This window comes from Centruroides vittatus, unplaced genomic scaffold (genome assembly GCF_030686945.1).
Source record: "Centruroides vittatus isolate TY-2023 unplaced genomic scaffold, ASM3068694v2 scaffold_1519, whole genome shotgun sequence".
Lineage (NCBI taxonomy): Eukaryota > Metazoa > Arthropoda > Arachnida > Scorpiones > Buthidae > Centruroides > Centruroides vittatus.
The window spans coordinates 362,412-383,726 of NW_027122682.1; the positions used below are offsets into that span (position 1 = coordinate 362,412).

General features: G+C 29.4%; 1 protein-coding gene across 1 annotated transcript in view; it reads right to left on the reverse strand.

The window, feature by feature from the left end:
• The window catches only part of LOC136987385 (uncharacterized), a 62,431-nt gene that overhangs the window by 4,129 nt on the left and 36,987 nt on the right, over positions 1–21,315 (reverse strand). The window contains exon 3 of the mRNA XM_067285124.1: positions 3,802–4,019. Coding sequence (XP_067141225.1) covers positions 3,811–4,019 — 209 coding nt within the window. The 3' untranslated portion in view covers positions 3,802–3,810. The remainder of the gene's footprint in view (positions 1–3,801; positions 4,020–21,315) is intronic.

Sequence of the window (21,315 nt, forward strand, 5' to 3'; positions counted from 1 at the left end):
TGCAGAGTTCTATCAGACTTAGGTGTGCCACAACAGTATCTTCACAATAACCAGGCTAACAGTAACATACTTACAAGTTAGCGAGTTTGCGAGGTTGAGACTTGGCTCGTTGGTACGAGCCCATTTTATTCACATTATGCAACGAAAACTCCATAAACCCATTTATTAATTAATCAGGATAGCAGCCCAATAATTTGGCTTTAATTATATTTTATTCTCTTGGCACTTCCTCCTCCACTATAGGCTTTGCCACGGACCTCTCCGTTCCCTAAGCGATATCTACCATAAAAAATTAGGAATAAATCTATACTTAAAGATTTATTGATTGCATTTTCAAGTTCATTAAATATATTCGGGATTTCCAGTTATTTGTATTGTTTATAGAATATTTTTGATTGGCAAATTAATTTTTTCGGGATGTAGGAAGTCGTTACTATATTTAAGATCATAATGAGTCAACGTTCTAAGTTTTATAATAAATTCATCGTAACTTGTAATTGTTGCTTATTATTAAATGATGATCTTGCATAAATTTATTCATTTCATTCCTTTAAATATAAGGTAGCAAGTCACAACTTTATCTAATCTTTATTCATTCTAGAGTTATTGATTGTAATTAAATTAACATGGTTTTTTATCGATTTAACTGAGAAAAATTTAATTAAAATGAATTAAATTTTTTAAATTTATATACATTTAGAACGTCAATTGTTTTTCAGGTAATCATTATTAAATCAATTTTTTTAAGAATAAAAAAAAAATCAATCAATCAATGATGAGCTTTGTTGATGATGAGACTTATAATTCAACATTATTAGAAGAGAAAATTCCTAAGAATTGCTGTTTAAATTAGAAAATTAAACGATTTTCAAATTATTATAGAATCTCTGTTTTGTGTTAAAGAAAACCTTAATATAACACCATCCCCGTAAAGTGCCAATAAATACTCATAAATAGATCTTTCCCTTAAATATTAAACACGGAACACTTTGGTGTCTTTGAATTATAAAATATATTTTTATTAGATCCATACTGAAGGCAATCAATCAAAGCAGCACTAACATTTATCTTCGGTTGATATATGTTAATCTTAAAATGTTTTTGGCTTTTTTTTAAGGCCATTATTAGTGAAATTTTTTCAAGATGCACGACTAAACGCACACAACTGATATGCTAGAACAGGTGTTCAACTTTCCATTTTATTTTGAAAGTTCAAACTTAAACTATAAAAATGAATAATTTCGCTGAATATTTCTGTTCGAATGTGCCGCCCTTTTGAATTGTTTTGAAATATTCTGACCTTAATGTATTCCAATAAAGGGATGAAGAACATGTGAACAATGATGTAGAACAAAATGAAGCTCAAAACTAAATATACTAAGTGAATGTGAATATAATTCAAAGAGTTTTCTAGGCAGTAGAAATGATGCCACAATCTTTAAAATGAATACAACTTGACCTTCTTTCAGAGAGATTCATCTACTTGACAGAATTTGATGAAGCGAGGAAAAAGATGATTTGTTAATTGACAAAACTTTTATATGCTAGCATTGTCATAGCGAATATAACTAGTGCCTGGGACATGACACTTTATTGGCACCCCCCAGAAACACATATAGTTTGTCTTGGAGACTATTTGGGCACCACACAAAGGGGCGCCTAGTGCACGATACACCCCCTTGCTCCCCCTCGCTACGCCACTGTATGCTAGGTTAACATCAACTCGCTAAAGTGTTAAAGAAAACAATGAAATAAGGCCATATGTTTGCTCTGTGGCCAAACTGCAACATATGTAAAGTCATACCAGAAACTGAAAAACTAATAATGGGTAAGGATGAAATTAACACTTTTTAAAATGAAAAGGTCAATACTGTAGTATCTTGTAACATGTGATCGTAAGGAACTAATGTAATAAAAAATGGTTGGCTTAAACAATAACTACTAATCACAGAGCTCTGAAATTCTCAACTGGTTTTTCCTAACTCTACTAATCAATTTGATCTAATTGTTGCAATTTTTTGATAATTACATTCTGATTCTTAGATTCACTAATGCATAGGATCTAACTATTCGAACACATGCTTTGTCACCGACAACATAGGTTTTTATTACATACTAATTTCGGGATATGCATGCATTTTTTTCTTTAATGAGAATAGAAGAGTAAGTTAATGGGGGAAAAGGGAGAAAAGGGGGAGCCAAGTCTATGGAATAGACATCACTTGTTAGGACTACCTTGGTTCCACTAACTTGAACAAAAAATAGTATCTTCAAACAGCATGCCTGGTTAGTCTGCGATAAGACTTCTTATCGCAGACTAATATATTCTGCGTATATATTCTGCACATTTCAATGGGAACAGATTGAGCCACTTCGAGTTCCTCGTAAAAGTCTGACACATTCTTCAGCTCATCTCTTTAGTCCTGGTGCATGTCCCTTCTACCGACAACCCAATTGAAACACATACAAGATTGAGGTGCGGGAAAAAAAAAAAAAAAAAAAAGACCCTTCTCTCTCATCCTTACTGATTTTTATATCAATCTGGGGCAATCCCTCCCCTAAACATGCGGCTCTCTTCAGTCAATCCAGTTGTCAGTCCTCACACTGAATTGCTGAAAAGGTGATATATACAAAACAAAATGGAAAGATAGGATAATAGAGTTAACGAGTAATCAAAAGGGAGAGAAAGAAAAAAAAGGAAAATTCTCGAAAGGAAGGGAAGAAACATAATTACTGCAGAAGCACTACAATACAATATTAAGAATAAATTCTGGGCTATATTAACTGCTAGTAAACAATGGACGGAAAGAGATAATATAGTAGCAGTTAAGGCTGATAAAAGCCATATGCTGGTACTCCTAAAAAAATAAATATACAACTAAATGCTGCTTGAATACATTCAGTCTATCAAATGCACCAGCATCGATAATGATTTTGTAGACAAACTACACAATGGAGTGCTTTGTTTTGAGGTATCAAGACTGTCCATAGATTTGAAAACAAACGATCTAGTAAAGCCTCTCCAAGGATTTCCCGACTATTTGCCAATGCCTAGTGCAAGGTGATTATATTGCAGACAGTCTGATAAATCACATTTGCCATCATAAATGTTTTTAAAAACAACATTTTGAATTTCAAACGTATAAATAGTAATTTTTCTTCTGTCAATGAGAAGGATGTAAGTTCTTACGGCTTCTCACAGATCTACTCCTGTGCTAATTTGTATTACCGTGATAAACGAGGAGAATTTGGACTGAATCAAAATGGATCCTTGCCAAATGAGGATGTCGGGTTTACTATTTAATTGAATCAAGTCACATCAAAAATATTAAAGTGTCATTAAATATAAAATAGCTGTAGCATGACTGGATATTACCCGTAAAGTTGCAAATCATTTTATACTTTATTTTTCATGTTTTCATGCAATTAATATTAATAAAAAAAAAATACAAAAAAAGTTTTTAAATGGGTTTGCTACCTAAAATTTACACAATGAATATTGGAATTAGTAAATTATTTCTATATTATAAATGATGTAAATCGCACGCCATCTGTACTGCGTGATGTGTGAAATACCAGAAACAGATGTACTACAGGTGATACGAATGTGTTAAAGATCACAAACATAATCTAATTATATTTTACTAATTTAAATTATATAATTATGCTGAAAATGAATCTAAAAATCATATGATGTCTAAAACAGTTATAATTTATGCTGAGGATTAAGAGATTTTTAAGGTAATGCTTATTATGTTAATATTAATTAATTTTACAACTAATACTGGTTTGAATCTTTACCATTACTGCTTAAAAGAGAAGATCCGATGTCGTAGAAGACGAAGACCAAGAGGACATGTCTTCCGGATCTGCTGGTTTTAATACATCTTCTGTGGTCTCTGTTAACTCATTTTCTGGTTTTACAGTTGTTTCAGAATCTCTATGAACAGGTCTAGTCACTCCTAAGTGGAATGTTTCTGATGAACTTATCATTGTAGGAGTGTAATTAGCAAGTCCACCTACAGAATACAAACAAAAATGTTAATCAAATTACACCTGATTACATATTTAACAGTAAATGTTGAGCATTAATGCATGTAAATATTTTAAAATTTTTATGAGAAGAACTTGATATCAACTTTTAATTTTAATTATCTTCTGTAAACATTAAATTATAATATGATTTATCTCATAACGGAGGAAAACCTCTCGAGATATTTTCGCCTTGTTGTAGTTTTAATAAACATTTTCCAGATATAATATATTTTTTATGCTTAAGTCTTACTTTTAGTATTTTCTTTTCAGTTCTGTTACAGTTTAATGTGAAACTATATGTAATTGAACCTTATATAATCATTGCAACTCTTCCTTGGCCAGGGATTTTTATCTCTTGATAAAAATTTTGCAATAAAGATCTCTGAACCGAGGAAAAATTGTTGGCGATGTGAAATGTTCCGTCACATAAAAATGATATTACGTCTTTATCTCAGGGCTACAAAAAGGATACTAAAGAAATAAGATCCGAGAAGTGTAAAGAGTATATTACATCTATAAAAAGTTTATCAAAATTAGCACAAAAAGCCTCGGAGTAAAGTTTTTCTCCATCATGGACAAGACTAAAATAACATAAAGTCGAACAAGTTTCTTTTCTCATATTTGAATCTTTAAAAATTCTTATCAAAGAGTCAACCAATAGTGTATATATGAATTAGACCACATTAAGACATTATCTTTGTGCCTCCTATAATAAACTTTTATGATTAAAAATACTCCTTAAATTCATTTTTTTTAGGAAAATAGCCTGTTGTTCTAATGACCCGAAGTTACGTAAAGATAAAAGTTGACTTTTGAAGTATTTATCCTACTATTTAATTTAAGAAATAGCATTAATTGTTAAATTTTAGATCAAGCTTTTTCCGCGACCATTCCGTCTCTAAAAGAAAATCGATCAATGCAAGTTTTTATTTACTTAATTAACTAATTAATCTTCTTTATTTTTAGCATGTTCTATTTTCTGACGAGTTCCTTTAATTATTTGTTCAAAAAATGTTCTTTAAATGGTCTAGTGATCCAAAGAAACCTCTGTATTTTTTTTTTTACTGTCAGAGTTTAACATTCTTTTGTTTTTTCCGCCAATAAGTTCAATATAATACTCAGAAGTGTAATTATTTTCAATCTCAATTGTATTGTATGTTAAATTTCATTCAATAACAATTATAAAAAGTTTCTTTAAAATACAAGTATTACGGAACCGAAAAAAGCATTTAACTAAAGAATAAAATTGATTATATAAGTCAATTTTCGAAAAAAAATTTTATAATAAAGATAAACATGGTAACGAGTTAAATTTTTGGTTCTAACTCACAGTTACAATTCTGTTCTGTTTGTATTAAATATGCGATAAAAATAAGTTTGTTAACTTAAAAAAAAGGAGCATCATTAATCACTTTTTAAAATTTGAAATCATTATACCATTGATCTCGATTTTATAGGTTCGTACGTAAGAGATTTTGGAAACCACAGATCAAATCCACTTGTACGATATCTGTTGGAAGAGAAATACAGAACTTGAGTTGTACGCTAGGTAACATGTTACAGCTATATTTACATCCTTGCTTGGAATTGAGGTTTTTCCTTCTTCGTATTTACTATAATAGACTGTTTTGTCTCTTATCATTATTATACTATTGCTTCTCCCGATAGTCTGTCGTATCAAGTATCAACAGCATTGCATATTAATTATCTAAATCTACAGCTCGGAAATAATAAATATCCCGAGAAAAATCTAATTAAATTATTCCAAAACAACTTGTATGCAAATTTATGCATATCTATTTACTTATGTGGAAAAATATGATCATACAGCTTTGTATTTTTTCAATGTATTATTATATTGGAATACTCCGTCCTTTGTTAAATATAAAATATAGAATTAAATATAAGTATTTGGAAGATTTAATTCTCTAAATGACGATGTAATGCGAGACACTAACAAGGAGTGAGTTTGCGAATCTTACGTCAAATGAACTGAATCTAATGACAACTAAATTAGCAAACAAATGAATTGTTTTCATTTAGTAAGTTTTGAGTCGTAACAGACAGAAAAGACCTTGTAATTAGAATGCAATACTGCCAGTAACTATTAAACAATTTCCATTAAAAATAAAATTTTATATAAAGATTTTTGTATAATATTAATAATACAGAGATAATTATGGATTAACTCGAAGAGTACATATATAATTTAAAAAAATAATAGTTATTACGTTAAATTTATTTAATTCATTAAGTATAAATTGCAGCTTCCTTATAATCATATTATGAAATAAACAAGGATAAAATTATTTTAAAAATCTCTTCGTCTATCCGTTAATATTTTTTACTTTATTAATTATCTTCAATTATCAATAATCACATATATATATATATATTCTAATAAAACAAGTTTAAAAAAACTGCATTTTCAATGTTTTCCTAAGAAAATAATTTGACATATCCAAAGATAAATGCTTGCGTTAAGTTTATTACTTTGCTTCTCGAACGATCAAATATCCTTGAATGCTGTCAATCGTTTTGCTGATAAATTTCCTAATTATGCACTGAAAATAAAACACGATAAAGTTAAAAAATATATCAAGATAGAAATGGATCGGAGAGACGAAAGACAGAGAGAGATAATAGAAAAGGGACTGGGATTTGTCCAGCAGGAGTGCATTTAATGAAGGAGAACAAAAACAATTTAAATGTCATTTTCTTTATACATCTTTGAAAATTATCCAAACATTCATTCGTGTGTGACTGCCTTTCGGTCAATGAGAGTAAATTGTACGTGCCTTCGTAACGACATACATCTCGTTCTACAAATCTTTGCTGGGCTATAAAAATGCACGGTAGCAGGGACCGTTCTACCGACTTAGTGAAGGGAACAGACTGTCAGATACGTGACCAAGAAGAAGCTTTTTAACTTTAGCCCAATGTATATGAAAACACTTGTCGTAATTCTTACAAAATTTTATCAATAAATTCTTCTAAACATGCTTAGAAGTTAATATTTGTTTTTTGGATAAAAATAATAGACATAAATATAATTTTCAATCTTTAATTGTGTTTGAACTTCTTTTGACATTATAACAAATTTGTTATAATTTTGTCTTCAGTTTAATTATTAAAAATATCGAAAAATGCATTTAAAATACAGTAAAACCTCTCTAGCTCAAATGTCTGTAACTCGAAGAAAACAAAGCACTGTGCAAGTCTTAATGAAACAGCATAGTCTCCAACTGGAATTTCTTAACTCAAATTTCCTATAAGTCAAAGTTTTTTACGGCTCCCCGACACTGATTTATGTTACTTTCAACTTCCTCGGCTCAAATTTTAATATTTATTCTATCCAAAGTGATCCTAATTATTGAATTTTCATAACATTTTCGGACGGTTGTATCTACTCTCCAACACCAATTTTCAGACAATGTTCCAGAAGTCCTCTTGCTTTATCCGAATAAGATGTACTCGCAAAACTGTTCGATTCCATTAGTTACGTTGAACAGTTTGCTAAAAGGAGTTACGCGAATTGTTTAAAACGAAAAAAGAAACTACCAAAGATTCTTTACATAATACAAGAGAGGTAAAAGTACAAATCTATTCGGAATTGTCTGTATTGTTCTTTAAATCAAATCATCCATAACTTGAAGTTTTTTCCTGTCCCTTGGAGCTTCGAGTTAGAGAAGCTTTGCTGTACATATTAATTTACGTCAAACTTTATACAAAACATCAGATAATGTCAACATAATTGATTATATACATGTAAGAAGTAACTATATTAAAATTATCTTAAACACACGAAGCCCTGTTGATTTCGCTCACTGGTATAAAATGTTTAATAGAAACACACTTCTTACAGAGAAACAAAATGATATAATACAAAAGGGATATCAAATATGTTATCGGAAAAATGTGAAATCTCAATCCTCGATATTTCATTCGTGCCAAGCAGTTCGACCATTTGATTAATTTAAGTTTGGAAATTTAGAGAGGAATAATTCATGGATTAAAAATTGTTAACAGAACAAAGTACAAAGCTGTAATTATGAATATAATGTAACACCTTTATGACTGCCAGATTATATCAGGCTATATTATACTTATGTTTAGCACCATATTACTTAGCTTTTAATTATTAAATAGTAGTAATAATATAGCTTGATATAATCTGGCAATTGTTTGAATATATTGAGGTTTAATACACGCACATAATCAGGTAGTACTTACGTACACGTACGTGCAAAAAATTAAACAATGTCTTATCATTTAAATTTGGTTAAAAAGTAATTATCATCAAATATGTAAATTATAAATATAAATAATTTAATTTATTCTATGGAATTAAGTTAAGTTAGAAAGAAATAAAATAAAAAAAAAAACGTATTAAACAGTAAAAAATATAGTCGGAATAAACAACCTTTAATCCAACTATAAATAAATATTTTTAGTCACATTTATCGTCTGTCTTTGGATTTAAAATATACAGACTAAATTCAAATGAAGCAGATGAGTAAAATGAGCATTTTTATTACAGACTAATTTAAAATTTAAAATTAATATTAACTTTTTATATAGATTATTTGATATATCAATGATTAAACTTGAATTGCGACACACGAAATGCCGAAAATAATCTTTAGCGAATAATCAATTAAAAGGGATATTTGCATAACAATAACAGAATAATCAGGATTGTGAAAAGATAAGTTACAACATTAGACAACTCTTAAATGACAGTAAACAATACAGTTTATTCCCTCGATATTTATTCTTTAAAAATATCTTCGAGATAGTTTTCAATTAAAGCGCATTCATTAAAAATTCCATTTATATAGCAGAATGAATAATGGAACTACTTTGTTGCGTTATGGTATGTTGTATTCATATTTAATGAATGTTGTGGCTAAAGATTTAATGAAAGTTTAATAAATTATAACCTTTTCTATATTTTCATTTCATTTCTTCTGTTTAAATTTCAAATGTAATTCCAATGATGTTTTAAGAGAGAACGTCCGAATTATTTAAAATTATAACTATAAATTTTGTTTTATTTTTAACGATTGAAAGTAAACTTGCATCCTTTATTGACTCGAAAACATTAGGAACATTAACACTACATAAATAGGAACATAAAAATTATTTACAGTTAAACCTTCAAACAATGACTACTGAAGGGAACGTAAAAAAGTTGGTCGCGGTTCTGAAGTGGCCATTGTTTAAAGGTTATTTTCACGCATTTTCATTTTTGTTAACAAGTTCCAGTAAAAAAAAAAGTGGCCAAGTCTAAAGGTGACAATTACTGGATTAAAGCATTTTTATTAATGAAATTTATGTAATTTGCAATGCTTAATGATAATTAATAATCATAGTTTTGGTTTTGACTTTTTATCAGTAATGTAAGCTTTTCAAATGTCGTACAATAAAATGTTTATGAATGACTATGATTAGCGAATTGTTCGATAGTAATTATCTTAGAGATAGTGAAATCTTTTAAGCAATTACTTTTGTTTCATAACAATAATTTTTATCACAAGAATTCTTTTTTTGTTTCCTTGCTATTTTAGTTTCCCTTTTTTAATATATATATATATATATATTTCAGTGGCGTGCCGTCATTGGAAGCGATGGAAGCGCCGATTCCACCTTCCAATGACCTTCCCTTGTATTTTCTAAAATATAAATTTTCATATTTTAACGTACTTTGAATTACTTAAAATTAATATTTTATTATAACTGCATTATGTATCTTATTAATAAATTCTATACTATATGTGAAAAAAACGATAACATTGTTATTGTACATTCGAATGTCAGTGGCAGAATGGAAGCGCTTCGGAAACAGCTTTCACGGCGAGAATAACTGAATGGTGTAAAGCAGCCAGAGGGCATTGGCGCATGCGCTTTACAGAGCACCAACCTCAGCCGGTTTAGCCGGTGGAAGCTACACACGTGTAACGCTTCCAGCGATTCTATCCCTTAGCCATTGGGTATGGAGCTATCTGACTAAGTGAATTGTTTAAGATTTAAAAAGTAGAGTATTCAATGTTATTTTTATGTACGTTTCTTTGCAAAATTATATTTAATTACAGTATAATTAAAAGAAATTATAATTATATTGACAGATTTTCAGACATAAAATCTTTATAATTTTTATCATTTTTAAATGTTTTTCATAATATTAAAATTATTAACAATTTTTCCAAGCGTGTTTTAATTCTTTAAAGTAAGTAAATTTTATGGGAAATTTTTTGATTTATCTAAATTACGTAGTGAATCGCAATATTTATATTCGTGTCCGGACTACATTGACAACTCTTAGACATAAAACATATTATAATTAATGTCGATCCGAACAAAGACATACTAAAAGAATTATATGATTTAATATCATTAATTTTTACGGTACCATCTACCAGTGGGTCTGTTGAGCGCAGTTTTTCGACCACGGAGCGAATTCATACATTGGCCAGAAACACTCGGTCGGAGGAAAAATTGTCGTCGCTAGCGTTGCTTTCGATAGAAAAAGTGCTTTTAAATACGTTGATGGAGTCGACCACCAGCGACTTTTATGATAAAGTAATTAACGACTTTGCGGAAAAAATCGCCAAATAGAGTTAGTTTATAAAAAATTTAAAACAAAACGAGTTTTTCTATTATTGTTTGCATCATATCAATTTGTATTATGTATGTATTATTTGTATTTTAGAACTAAAATACATAAATTGTTTATTTTTGCCATTTCCAGTATTTGTTTAAAACTTTTATGGAAATGTCATGTACCAGACAGGTCTGACCCGTCACGAAAGACACGAAAAAAATGGTTAATTTAGAGAAAAATGTATTAGTTTAAAAAAAAACATAGGTAAAAGTCGTTTGTAGTCGGACACCCATTGTTTATATCAAACTGCCAGGCAGAAACCATAAATCGCGGAAGAAAGTCGTCCTATGATCGGTGGAAGATCGAATTCGTCTTCGATTTTGACTTTTTTCGCGCTCCAGGTAAGAGTCTCGTTACGTTTAGTAACGAGGGACCAACCACTCGGGAAGCATGATTGAGGGAGAACGACCAATCAAAATGGATGAAAGAAAGAACGTAGATTGATATAATCTCCGACAATTGAGGACACCTGGCACTCGATTAATGTTCCGAATAACCAAAATGCCGTGTGTCAACGTGCAAAAAAAAAAAAAAAAAAAAAAAAAAAACAATTTCTCGTCTATTGTGCCAACTTGTAACCCGTGCCACTTCGGAGTTAGACCGTGTCCCCGACTCCAACGAACGAAGTCTCCCGTGCCTTACAGACTTGTCAACGCCACTGTCCCGGGGCCACCTTCGATCGACCATCGAAGAAGACATCGACGCTCAGGATGTCCGAACGGCTGATTGTTTTAAAGCAAACTATTTTGTACATAGTGTATGTTTATTTTATGTTAAAATAAACGGTTTTTGTCAGATACTTGTCGTCTTTGTCTCTACAGCCACCACCCATGTACGAATGGACCCTAGACCATTACTGACGCGCAAGTAACTTATTGCCCCTGGAAGTCGGCTTCTTACAGAAACACAGCTTCCCTATCATCAAATGTCACAGCACGCCACTGATATATTTTATTTTTATATATTAAACAATTATTTAAGATAAATTTTATATGAATTATGCTCCAAATAATAGTCCAAAATTCGGTTAATCATGCTATGTTTCGTGTGCATTAAATGAATTCATTCAAGATCTTTGAATGTGCTGAATTAACACATTCACAGCTGTTAATTTAAACAATTTTTTGTAAAGCTTTTACGTAATATGATATTTGAGCCATTCTACACATACTTTTATAGTAGAGAGGTTGCGGCAGACATTTTCGACGCAAAAACTTCTACGCCGAACGTTCGGCACCTCTTTCCTGTAAGCCTAGAAGTTCGTCAATGGCGCTTGGAACGTCGAGCACAATTCCACCGATGTTCCAAATGCCACTGTCGAACTTCTAGGCTTACGGGAAGGAGGCGCCGAACATCCAACGTAGACGTTTTTGCATCGAAAATGTCAGCCGCAACCTCTCTAGTATAAAAAAAAAAAAAAAAACCAAAAAGTCATGCTAATCTAACAAAAAGAAAGCCTTTGAAACTATTTACAAATTACCAATAACAGTTAAATAGAATTATATTAAGAAACCAGGCTAGTTTAATTTATGATACTTAGAATAAACAAAAATTAAATATATAAAATGTTATCATATTTTATACATTTCTTAAAGAAATCAATCAATGTATATATTTAAGTATCATTTAACTGAATTTAAACACTTAAATCAACTATTAACATTAAGAATATAAGTAAAATAAACCTGTTATCATAAAAAAAAAAAAAATTGCTTGTGGAATATTTCTTTAAACAGCCCGAAGACTATTGTAATCAAAAATAACCTTGAACCTTGAATTGTACCGGTACTTAATTCATATTAAACAACTTCAAAGTACTATACAAGATGTCATAGTATTGCAGTGCGTGGTTATAGAAAGTTAAACTAAAAAAATGTCATATTTTTCAGAATTAGGTCGGAAATAAGTTTAATTAAAAAATCATAAGATAAAATAACGTTTAAATGATTATAAAATTAAACACGAGAGAAATAAGGTCAACACATGTTTGACGTCTCTCCTACGTACCGCCTGTCTACATAATCTGCGTGTTTATTCAATTCTTAAACATATTTTGTATTATTTCTAATTTTGACAGAATGGTAAAATTAGTAATAATTCTTTCACTTAAAATAAATAAAAAAAAACACTGTATTTTTCAAAATTTTCATTTAATATAAATTAATCTCATTATAAAAATTTAGTGTATAATATCATTTCTACTTATGATAGTTTATATAGAACAGTGTAAATATATCTATATATAAACAAAAAAAATGTAAATAAATGAGGAAGAAACGCAAGTTATTTATAGGATAATCTAAATACTGTTTAAACAAATCATGTGTGTTCAGAATCGCTGAAACTTAATTCGATTTCGAGCTTGAATAGTTTTTCTCAGTAAAATTAAATATTGATTTTTAACGTAGTTGAAAAACTTTATTAAATTACGTAACGTTTTAAATTTTAAAAAACACACGCGCGCGCGCACACATATAATAAATTAATGAACATTTTGGATAGTCGATGGACAACATGTTATAATTTATGCTTTCAAGAGACATGAACTCTATTGCTTGACTTGAAGACATTTAACTTTGTACATGTTTGTAGGATAAATTATTTAAAACGAAAGATAAAACTAAAATAAAGGGCATTCTGTCGAGAGAAAACTATCCAAAAAACACATTATTACAAGGATTAAAGTTTAGATAAGAAAGTTCTAGTTATTTTTTTATAGTGAACATGATAATGATACAATATATAAAACATTATTTAAGAGAAAAAAAAAAAAAACAAAAGGTTAAACAGAAAGAGACGATAAAAATTAACCTTCGCAAATAATTTTGCTATTTTGAAACCAAATCTAGCACAATGTTTCGCCGAATAGTAGTACTAAATTTTTATTTGTTGGCTAAAAATATATGAAAAAATCCAAATTTGACATACAAAAGGGTATCAAAATGTTATGCAGGATATCTATGAGTTGAAGATTGTCTGTACGTTTGTTTTCATTTATCTATGCACTATATTATTTTTTATCTCTATAAAAATTCTCTTCTTGTTCTCTGTTTAACGCATATTTGTGCAAAGAAGTTATGATAATGGTAGCGATGATGACCCTACCATTCGACAATAATAAAAATGGTTGTTCAGTTAAAGTCAGATGGTGTATTTTATTGAGCTATTGTATATAAATACAGCAATTCTAACAATTTCTTTTCATTCAAACTATAAAAAAAAAAACCTTACTAAAAATGTGGTTAAATTTAAGCTTCATACAGAAATTTTGTCTATACAAAACTTTGTATTAATGAACCATGGCTTTACAATTTTTACTTCATTGACTAAACACAAACAGTTTTTGTTTCGAATTGACTGTCATTTCTTTTCACCGCTTATCGACATTTAAAATAAATGATATTGTTGAAACTGTACATATACAAACTAACAACACAAAATAGTTTTTGTGCTAAGTTACTTTATTTAAGCATAAAAAAAGATGAATTAATTTGTAAATAATAACACTATGCTTAACAGAAAGTTTTAAAAACTTCAATTTATATCTTCCTGTTCTACGTAAACAGGAAGAGATAATATTGTAAACATAAACAGGAAATCAAAATTATGAAAGTTTTTTTAAATGTAAACAAATTTATGCATTATTTAGTTTAGTGTAATTTTAAAAAATTCCATTTAACCTTTTGCTAAATTAGAGAAGCTCCTAAAACTGAAAGTTCTTTATTTTAAAAAATTACTTAGCTAAAATAATTTAAACATAAGCATAGATATTAGTACAGAGAGAAGAGAGAAGACACGTCCATAAAGAAATTACTGGGAGAAAACGAAAGGTAGGAAGGGCAGGAAGATTCCGTGAGGTGTCTTATTTATATCAGTAGCCTTCCAAAGCTTAAATTTTCTACAAAAAAATGCTTGAAAAATGTGTTTCAGACTAAAATTTGTACTTCAAAGGTATGTTATATAACAGGGGGTGGGCAAGCATGAGTTCAGTGGGAGCCGAAATGTAGGTTTCGCAAAATGCATGGGAGCCGCAGTTCTGTACTGTCGTGGCAGATAGTATGGTAAGGCACGCGATTTTATTATATAATATAAATATAATATAAAACAAATATTGAATTTTTTTAATAAACATATTTTCACAAAATTATAAAAATAATAATAAAAAACAGAAATTAACACCTTCAGCAAGAGCCGCGTGTAACTCAAAAAGAGCCACACGCAGTTCTCGAAGCCGCATTTGCCTATGTCTGTTATATAACATATCTATGACGAGCATGAAAATAGGTTCGATCGGTCCCACCCGAACATAATGAACTATGATTTAACATGTAAATCACTATTGATTTTGATATATAATTAATACACACTCTAAAACAAAGATCTCTATCTGTTTAATTAATTAAATCATCTTAGTAAATATGATTTACATTAAATTAAATAAAAATTTTATTAATAATTAATAAAAATATAAATTGATTATGAGAAGAATGATACTTCTACTAACATTATAATGTTTATTTGTTAATTTAAAATACTTATTAAGCATTTAAACTTTAAACAACTTAAAATTTTAATAAATTATTTCTACCTTTAAGTATCAGGCTTATATATTATTTATACTTTCGACTATCTATCTAATTGTTTACTTATACATATGAAAAATGAAGGAGAAGTAAATTAAATAAAACATAAATATAGAACCTTTACAATTTCATTTAAATAATTTTCTAAAATATTTCTTCTTCTAAACAACGCTAGATAATGCTTCTTTCAATTTTCATCCATCATTTTTTAAAGTTTAATCAATTCTCTTTCTTTTTGGAATAAGAAACGTAAATCTACATTCTTAATATTTAAATATTTACAAAATGTTTAGAACTTTTTCAACAAATAATTCTACTACACTTGCAATCGAAACATAAAAAAATTCCTTAAAGAACGTGTACCGCGATATAAAGTAAGTTTATTTCCATCATTATTCGGGTAAGATAACAAAACCTAAATTGACAGATTGGAAGACAAAATTACCATTCTATTATAATTAATTAAATAATTTAGTGCTACCAAAAGAATATCTAAAAATGTATATAAAATACCTAAAAGGAGGGTAATTTTAAAAAATTTTAAAAGAATTCATTTAATTTAAAAGAAAAGCCACCTTAGCGCTTGTATAATTGAACACAAGACTAGACGAGAAGCGTACCGCACGGTGTTCGGTTCTAACCGACGAAGGCCCGTTAATTCCAGGCTGAAAATATTCTTAAAGCATTAAAATATTTACTGGATTTCATAAAGCGTCGTCTTTATTTAACAGGCTATGACTAATTAACTAGTTTAAGAAACAGCGATATATTAACAGTTCGCGTTTTATGTAGCACTGATACATAATATACAATTTATGCAAAGAAGTTATAAAATTACAAAACTTTTCATATAAAATTTCTTCTAATAAAACAGAAATTTTTAACCGAATAAGATAAAAATTTACAAATTATACTCTATTAAACTTATAGGAATAATTTTTATTTTTTAATTTTTAAAATATAATAAAATATTCGATGTATTGTGGCACAAACGGCGAGTAGTAGTCTTCTCCTCTTGAAATACAAGCATAAAACTCATATCAAAACACTCGATACTTTAAAAATCTAAACTCGAAAAGTTTTCGACTGAAAAATAGATAGCCTATCTTAAAAAAGATCTCTCTATATAACAGCAGTTTTCAATCTTTTGTTGAATCTGACATCACAGCTGGCTCGCCGATATGTGGTGTGTGTGACGCCTAATAACCGATCATTTATTTAAATGTTAAATAAATTATCGAGTATCGGGGAATCTTGCGACACCCCGAGGTATCGGGAGGCTATAGATGTATAATAATAATTCATAATACGTCATGTAAGTTTATTCGGGATTAAACATTTTTACGTCTGATTAACAATCTATGTAAAATTTAAACATTTAATTCTAATTAATGTTCGAATGTTGCAAAACGTTTCTTAAATTATCGAACCGAAATCAAAAATTATCAATCTTAACACAATATAATAGTTAAATATCTATCTATCTTTGGACTAAATTTTATACTTTAATTGAAACTTAGCTTAATTTTAGCCTAAAAAATTTGAATATATTTATTTTAAAATTAAAAAAATATATACTTAATATATATATATATTAAAAAAAAAAAAAATAAACAAATTTTGTAAGATTTATTGTAATCTGAATACATTAAAGCCGTATTATATTTTTCCTCCGGCGATTCACGTAGAAATCAAAATCTCTTCAATCAAGTTTGATGTTTATACAAATAGACAGGCAATTTAGCATTGAAATTTTCGACGTTGCTGCAGGAAAATAAAAAAAAATAAAAAAATAAAAAAATAAATAAATAAAATAAATATATTGATTCTTCGGCGACAGGATAAGGTATTTTCATAATCATATCCCAAACGCAGACTTTGTCAAAATCAATCCAAAACTTTAGTATTGATTTAAATTCAAATTTTTTCAATTTAAATACATTTATGTGGGAAAGGAATGGATATACTGTATATTGTTCTGAAATATATTTGATTTCAAAATAAATCAAATATAGTTTTAGATGAAAAAAAAAAAAAATTAAATTTTTACATTTGGAGAATGACAACTATTCTAATTTTATTTACAACTTCGAGAAATTGTAAAGTAACTTCGAGTGTTTTATATTTTTGTAAATGAGACTTTGTACATATTATGGTACTTGTAAACATAATTTTTGATAAAGAAGTATATACGGTTGAATCCGTATCCTAAACTATATATTACAATAAACGATACAGTGTTTAACGAAACTCTCCGTTGATCAAATTACTAAATGATAGAATTCTTACGAATCATTACCAAAATATGGCTTGTTAAAGGATATATTAAGTCGTAGAATTTTTTTTTATTTTCAAAATATTTTGTAGTTCTTAAATCATTGTAAACGTCGGGGCAAATTAATAAAACCTTCCTAAATGATAAATTATAAGTGATAATTTATCCAACTTTAATTACAGAAGAAAGGAAACAGTGAGGACGCACGTTCTAACCTAACCTATTCTAATAATTTTGTCGGTAATAATTATGGTAATTTATTAGAATAGGTTAGGTTAGAACGTGCGTCCCACTGTTTCCTTTCTTCTGTTTGCCGGAATCCGAGACGGGCCGCCATTTTGGAACCATAGGTAACATTAACCAGATATTTTTAAATATAAATCATTTTTGAAAAAATATTCCCAAATAAACTTAATTAAAATAATATATATATCAACCTATTTTTAACACGTTATTAATTAAGTAGTTCTTCAAGATTAAATTTCTCGGTAATTACTAATTTTAATGAGGTCGTAAATTGTAAGAATGCTGTTAATTATTAAGAAATTAGCATAAATCTTTTTTAAAGACACTTTAAGTTGTATTAAATTTTACAATAAAACATTTTTTTATACTAATAAAGATATTATGTACAGTACACTTCGATGTAATCGATCGACCGGAACGCAAAATCATTTATATCTGTAAAACTAAATTAGCATGGAGCATTTATATTGACAATACTTCAATTGCAACCTATATTACTTTGACATAATGGTAATAACAATAATTGTACATCAATATTACATTTATGACATAATAATTGGAACAAATTCATCCAGTGTGAACAATTACAAATTAACCAAATAATTTCGTTCGATCTTAATAACAGATTTTACAAAGAAAGAGAAAAAGAAAGAAATTTTTTTACTCTTAACATATATTATATACCCAATTTTGCCAGTTTGAATCAAGTGTGAAAGACCTCAGATTTAAAGCTTGACTGAATAATATCATTTCATGCTACATTGAATTAAATACAAAGTTTTCAATTGTTTTTCATTTGACGATTTGTCAAAGATGTAATCATTTTCCATTCGAAACAAATTAAAATCTATCAGTTGTTACGTTGAGTTGTTGACAATAATACTTAAGGGAAAAGAAAAATGTCCAAACATTTTTTACTGTTCGGATTTTTAAAATTTAAACGTATTTCAGCCAGCAAATCTAAAAAAATATTTACAAGTATTACAAGCTTTTAATTATCATCTACATAAAAATATTTTATGTAAATTATGAATTATACTTATAAATATAAGTTATAAAACAAGATTACCGACATCTGGCAAGGCGCCATTTAGCATTCTATCAGTTCATTCTTACTATTACAAACCATATAAATAATTTCCTAATAATTAGATAACAGATATCAAGTTATATATATATATATTTTATACTGTATGTACTGTACAGTACACGAATACAGATACAGAATGCATTTTTATGATCAGAACAGCAGGGGAAAACGTTAATTCCTTTCTCTTATAGATGCCATTAACAAATAACAATAGAAAATTAACTCTTATAATTATCAAGTTAAAAATATATTTATATATTAAATATGAAATTATGGAAACATATAAATAAAATAGTAAGATTATGCTCGTACTGTATGCTCTAATCCCGAATATAAAAATTGTTTATCATGCTTATAATTATTGACAGCTGCAACAAAAAGCCAACAAAGAAAGTGGAACAATAGACAGATGGAAGTGAATATCAAGCGAGAAAGAATGTCCAGGAAGATGGTCTGCATTTCCTTCGAGCACAAATAATTTGTAGCTGCTGCTCATCTTATAGGAACCATATATAATAATAATAATCATAATATAGAAATATATATACATATTTTATGTGTACACACATGTACAAGAATTGTTTTTTTACACATTGAAATAAGTAATACTCTAATGAACAAAACACCAATCAGAATTCAGGATTAGTATGTATTTTCATATTTAGAACGGCGGCGACGAATTTTAACTGGTGTTTCATAACTACGGTGTTTGTTTCGTCGTAATTATTAAATTAAATATATAAAAAAACCAATCATGTACTAATAAAATGGCAAAACTACGCCAGAACTGTAAGCTTTAATCTTATGGAAGAAGGTTATTTTTTATGCTTTATATAGATATATAAAATCGCTGACAAACTACAACGGAAAAGTTGACAGAGAAAAAAGAACAATAGACAGATGGAAATGAACGTCAGGCGAGAAGGAATGCTATTGTGTAGCAAAAACAGCTTCCCACCACATGACAGTAATAGACGGTAGATCGATAATAGGTTTGGTAGTTATGATATAAGGCCAACATTGCAGATTCTACTTTGTGATTATCCTATAACTGAGAATAGGCGATGAAAGAAGAGGAAAAAATTAAAAAAAAAATGGACCCAACATTCCCTGTCTACTATTACAACGTTTAGAGTCAATAACCTCGAAGTTCGCCACGAATGTCACGCTAAAGTGACGATACTTTTTTAACACGCAAATTTTAATAACATAAACAAACGTTTTATACGCGAATTTGTGGGAGAAAATAATCTCATTCGTGCAAAGAAAAGCGTTTTAATTTTTAGGCACAGACCGGATATACGCCGCGGAAAAAAAAGGGAGGGGAAAATAAAAAAAAATCGATGCGCGGAATTCCCCCGATGCGTAAATCAATACGGAGAAGGGGGAAACAGCTGCGATCATTAGTTTAAAACGGAACTTCCCAACCGGTAGTGCGCGACACAAACGCGCACGCTGCGCTTTCTAGTACGTTAAAAAGGTTGAGAAGCGGGCTTTTATAACGTCTAAAACAAGAAGATATTACTGTACGATGGATGAAACGAGTTGAAAAGTGGTGTGTATTTATAAAAGTTTCGTTTTAAAACAACAAGAATCTGTGTAGAAGCGCGCGTCAAACTGCCGCCATTTTTTTTAATGGTGTCATTAATCTTTGCGGTGAAAAATTACCCATTAAAGTTTGCACGAAAGTTGAAAATATAAAGAGAAAGGAAATTATATACGCATAAAATTTAGGTAAAACTAATTTTCTGCATGGGATCCTTTGCTAACGTTTTCGTTGTATGCATGTCGTGTAAGAAGGCTGCTTTAGTGATGAAAGTCGAACATTTGGATAACCTAATGTCCCCTTCGAATAAACATGAGTAGTAAATGGAAGCACCAACGAAATTCTAACTTAAAATCGATATTTCCTCCCCTTTTTTTTAAAGGAAAAAATATTCTGTACGCGTTATACCGAACGAACCGCGTTACCGGAACGTTTTGGACGGTTTTAAATTAGTTTAACATGAATAGTGAGGTTGAGGCCGACGTTTTAAACGCGAAACGTGTACGTCGGACGTTCGTCGCCGCTTTCCCGTAAGCCTAGAAGTTTGACAATGGCGTTTGCAACGTCAGTGGAATTATGCTCGACATTCCAAACGCCATTGTCAAACTTCTAGGCTTACGGGAAAGCTGCGATGAACGTCCGACGTACACGTTTTCGCGTTTAAAACTTCGGCTTCGACCTCGCCAATAAAACGTTAAATATACGCGAGATTTAACAAGTTTTTACGATCTTTTTTAATGTTTAAATACGGTAAAAATCGAAGTAAAAATGATGACGAGTAAAAGCAATGAGTTATCGATTCCATAATCCAACCATTAAGCCAACTTCGTTTTTGTTTAATATAGAAAAAGCCTTTGACGAGATGTTTAGATCGTG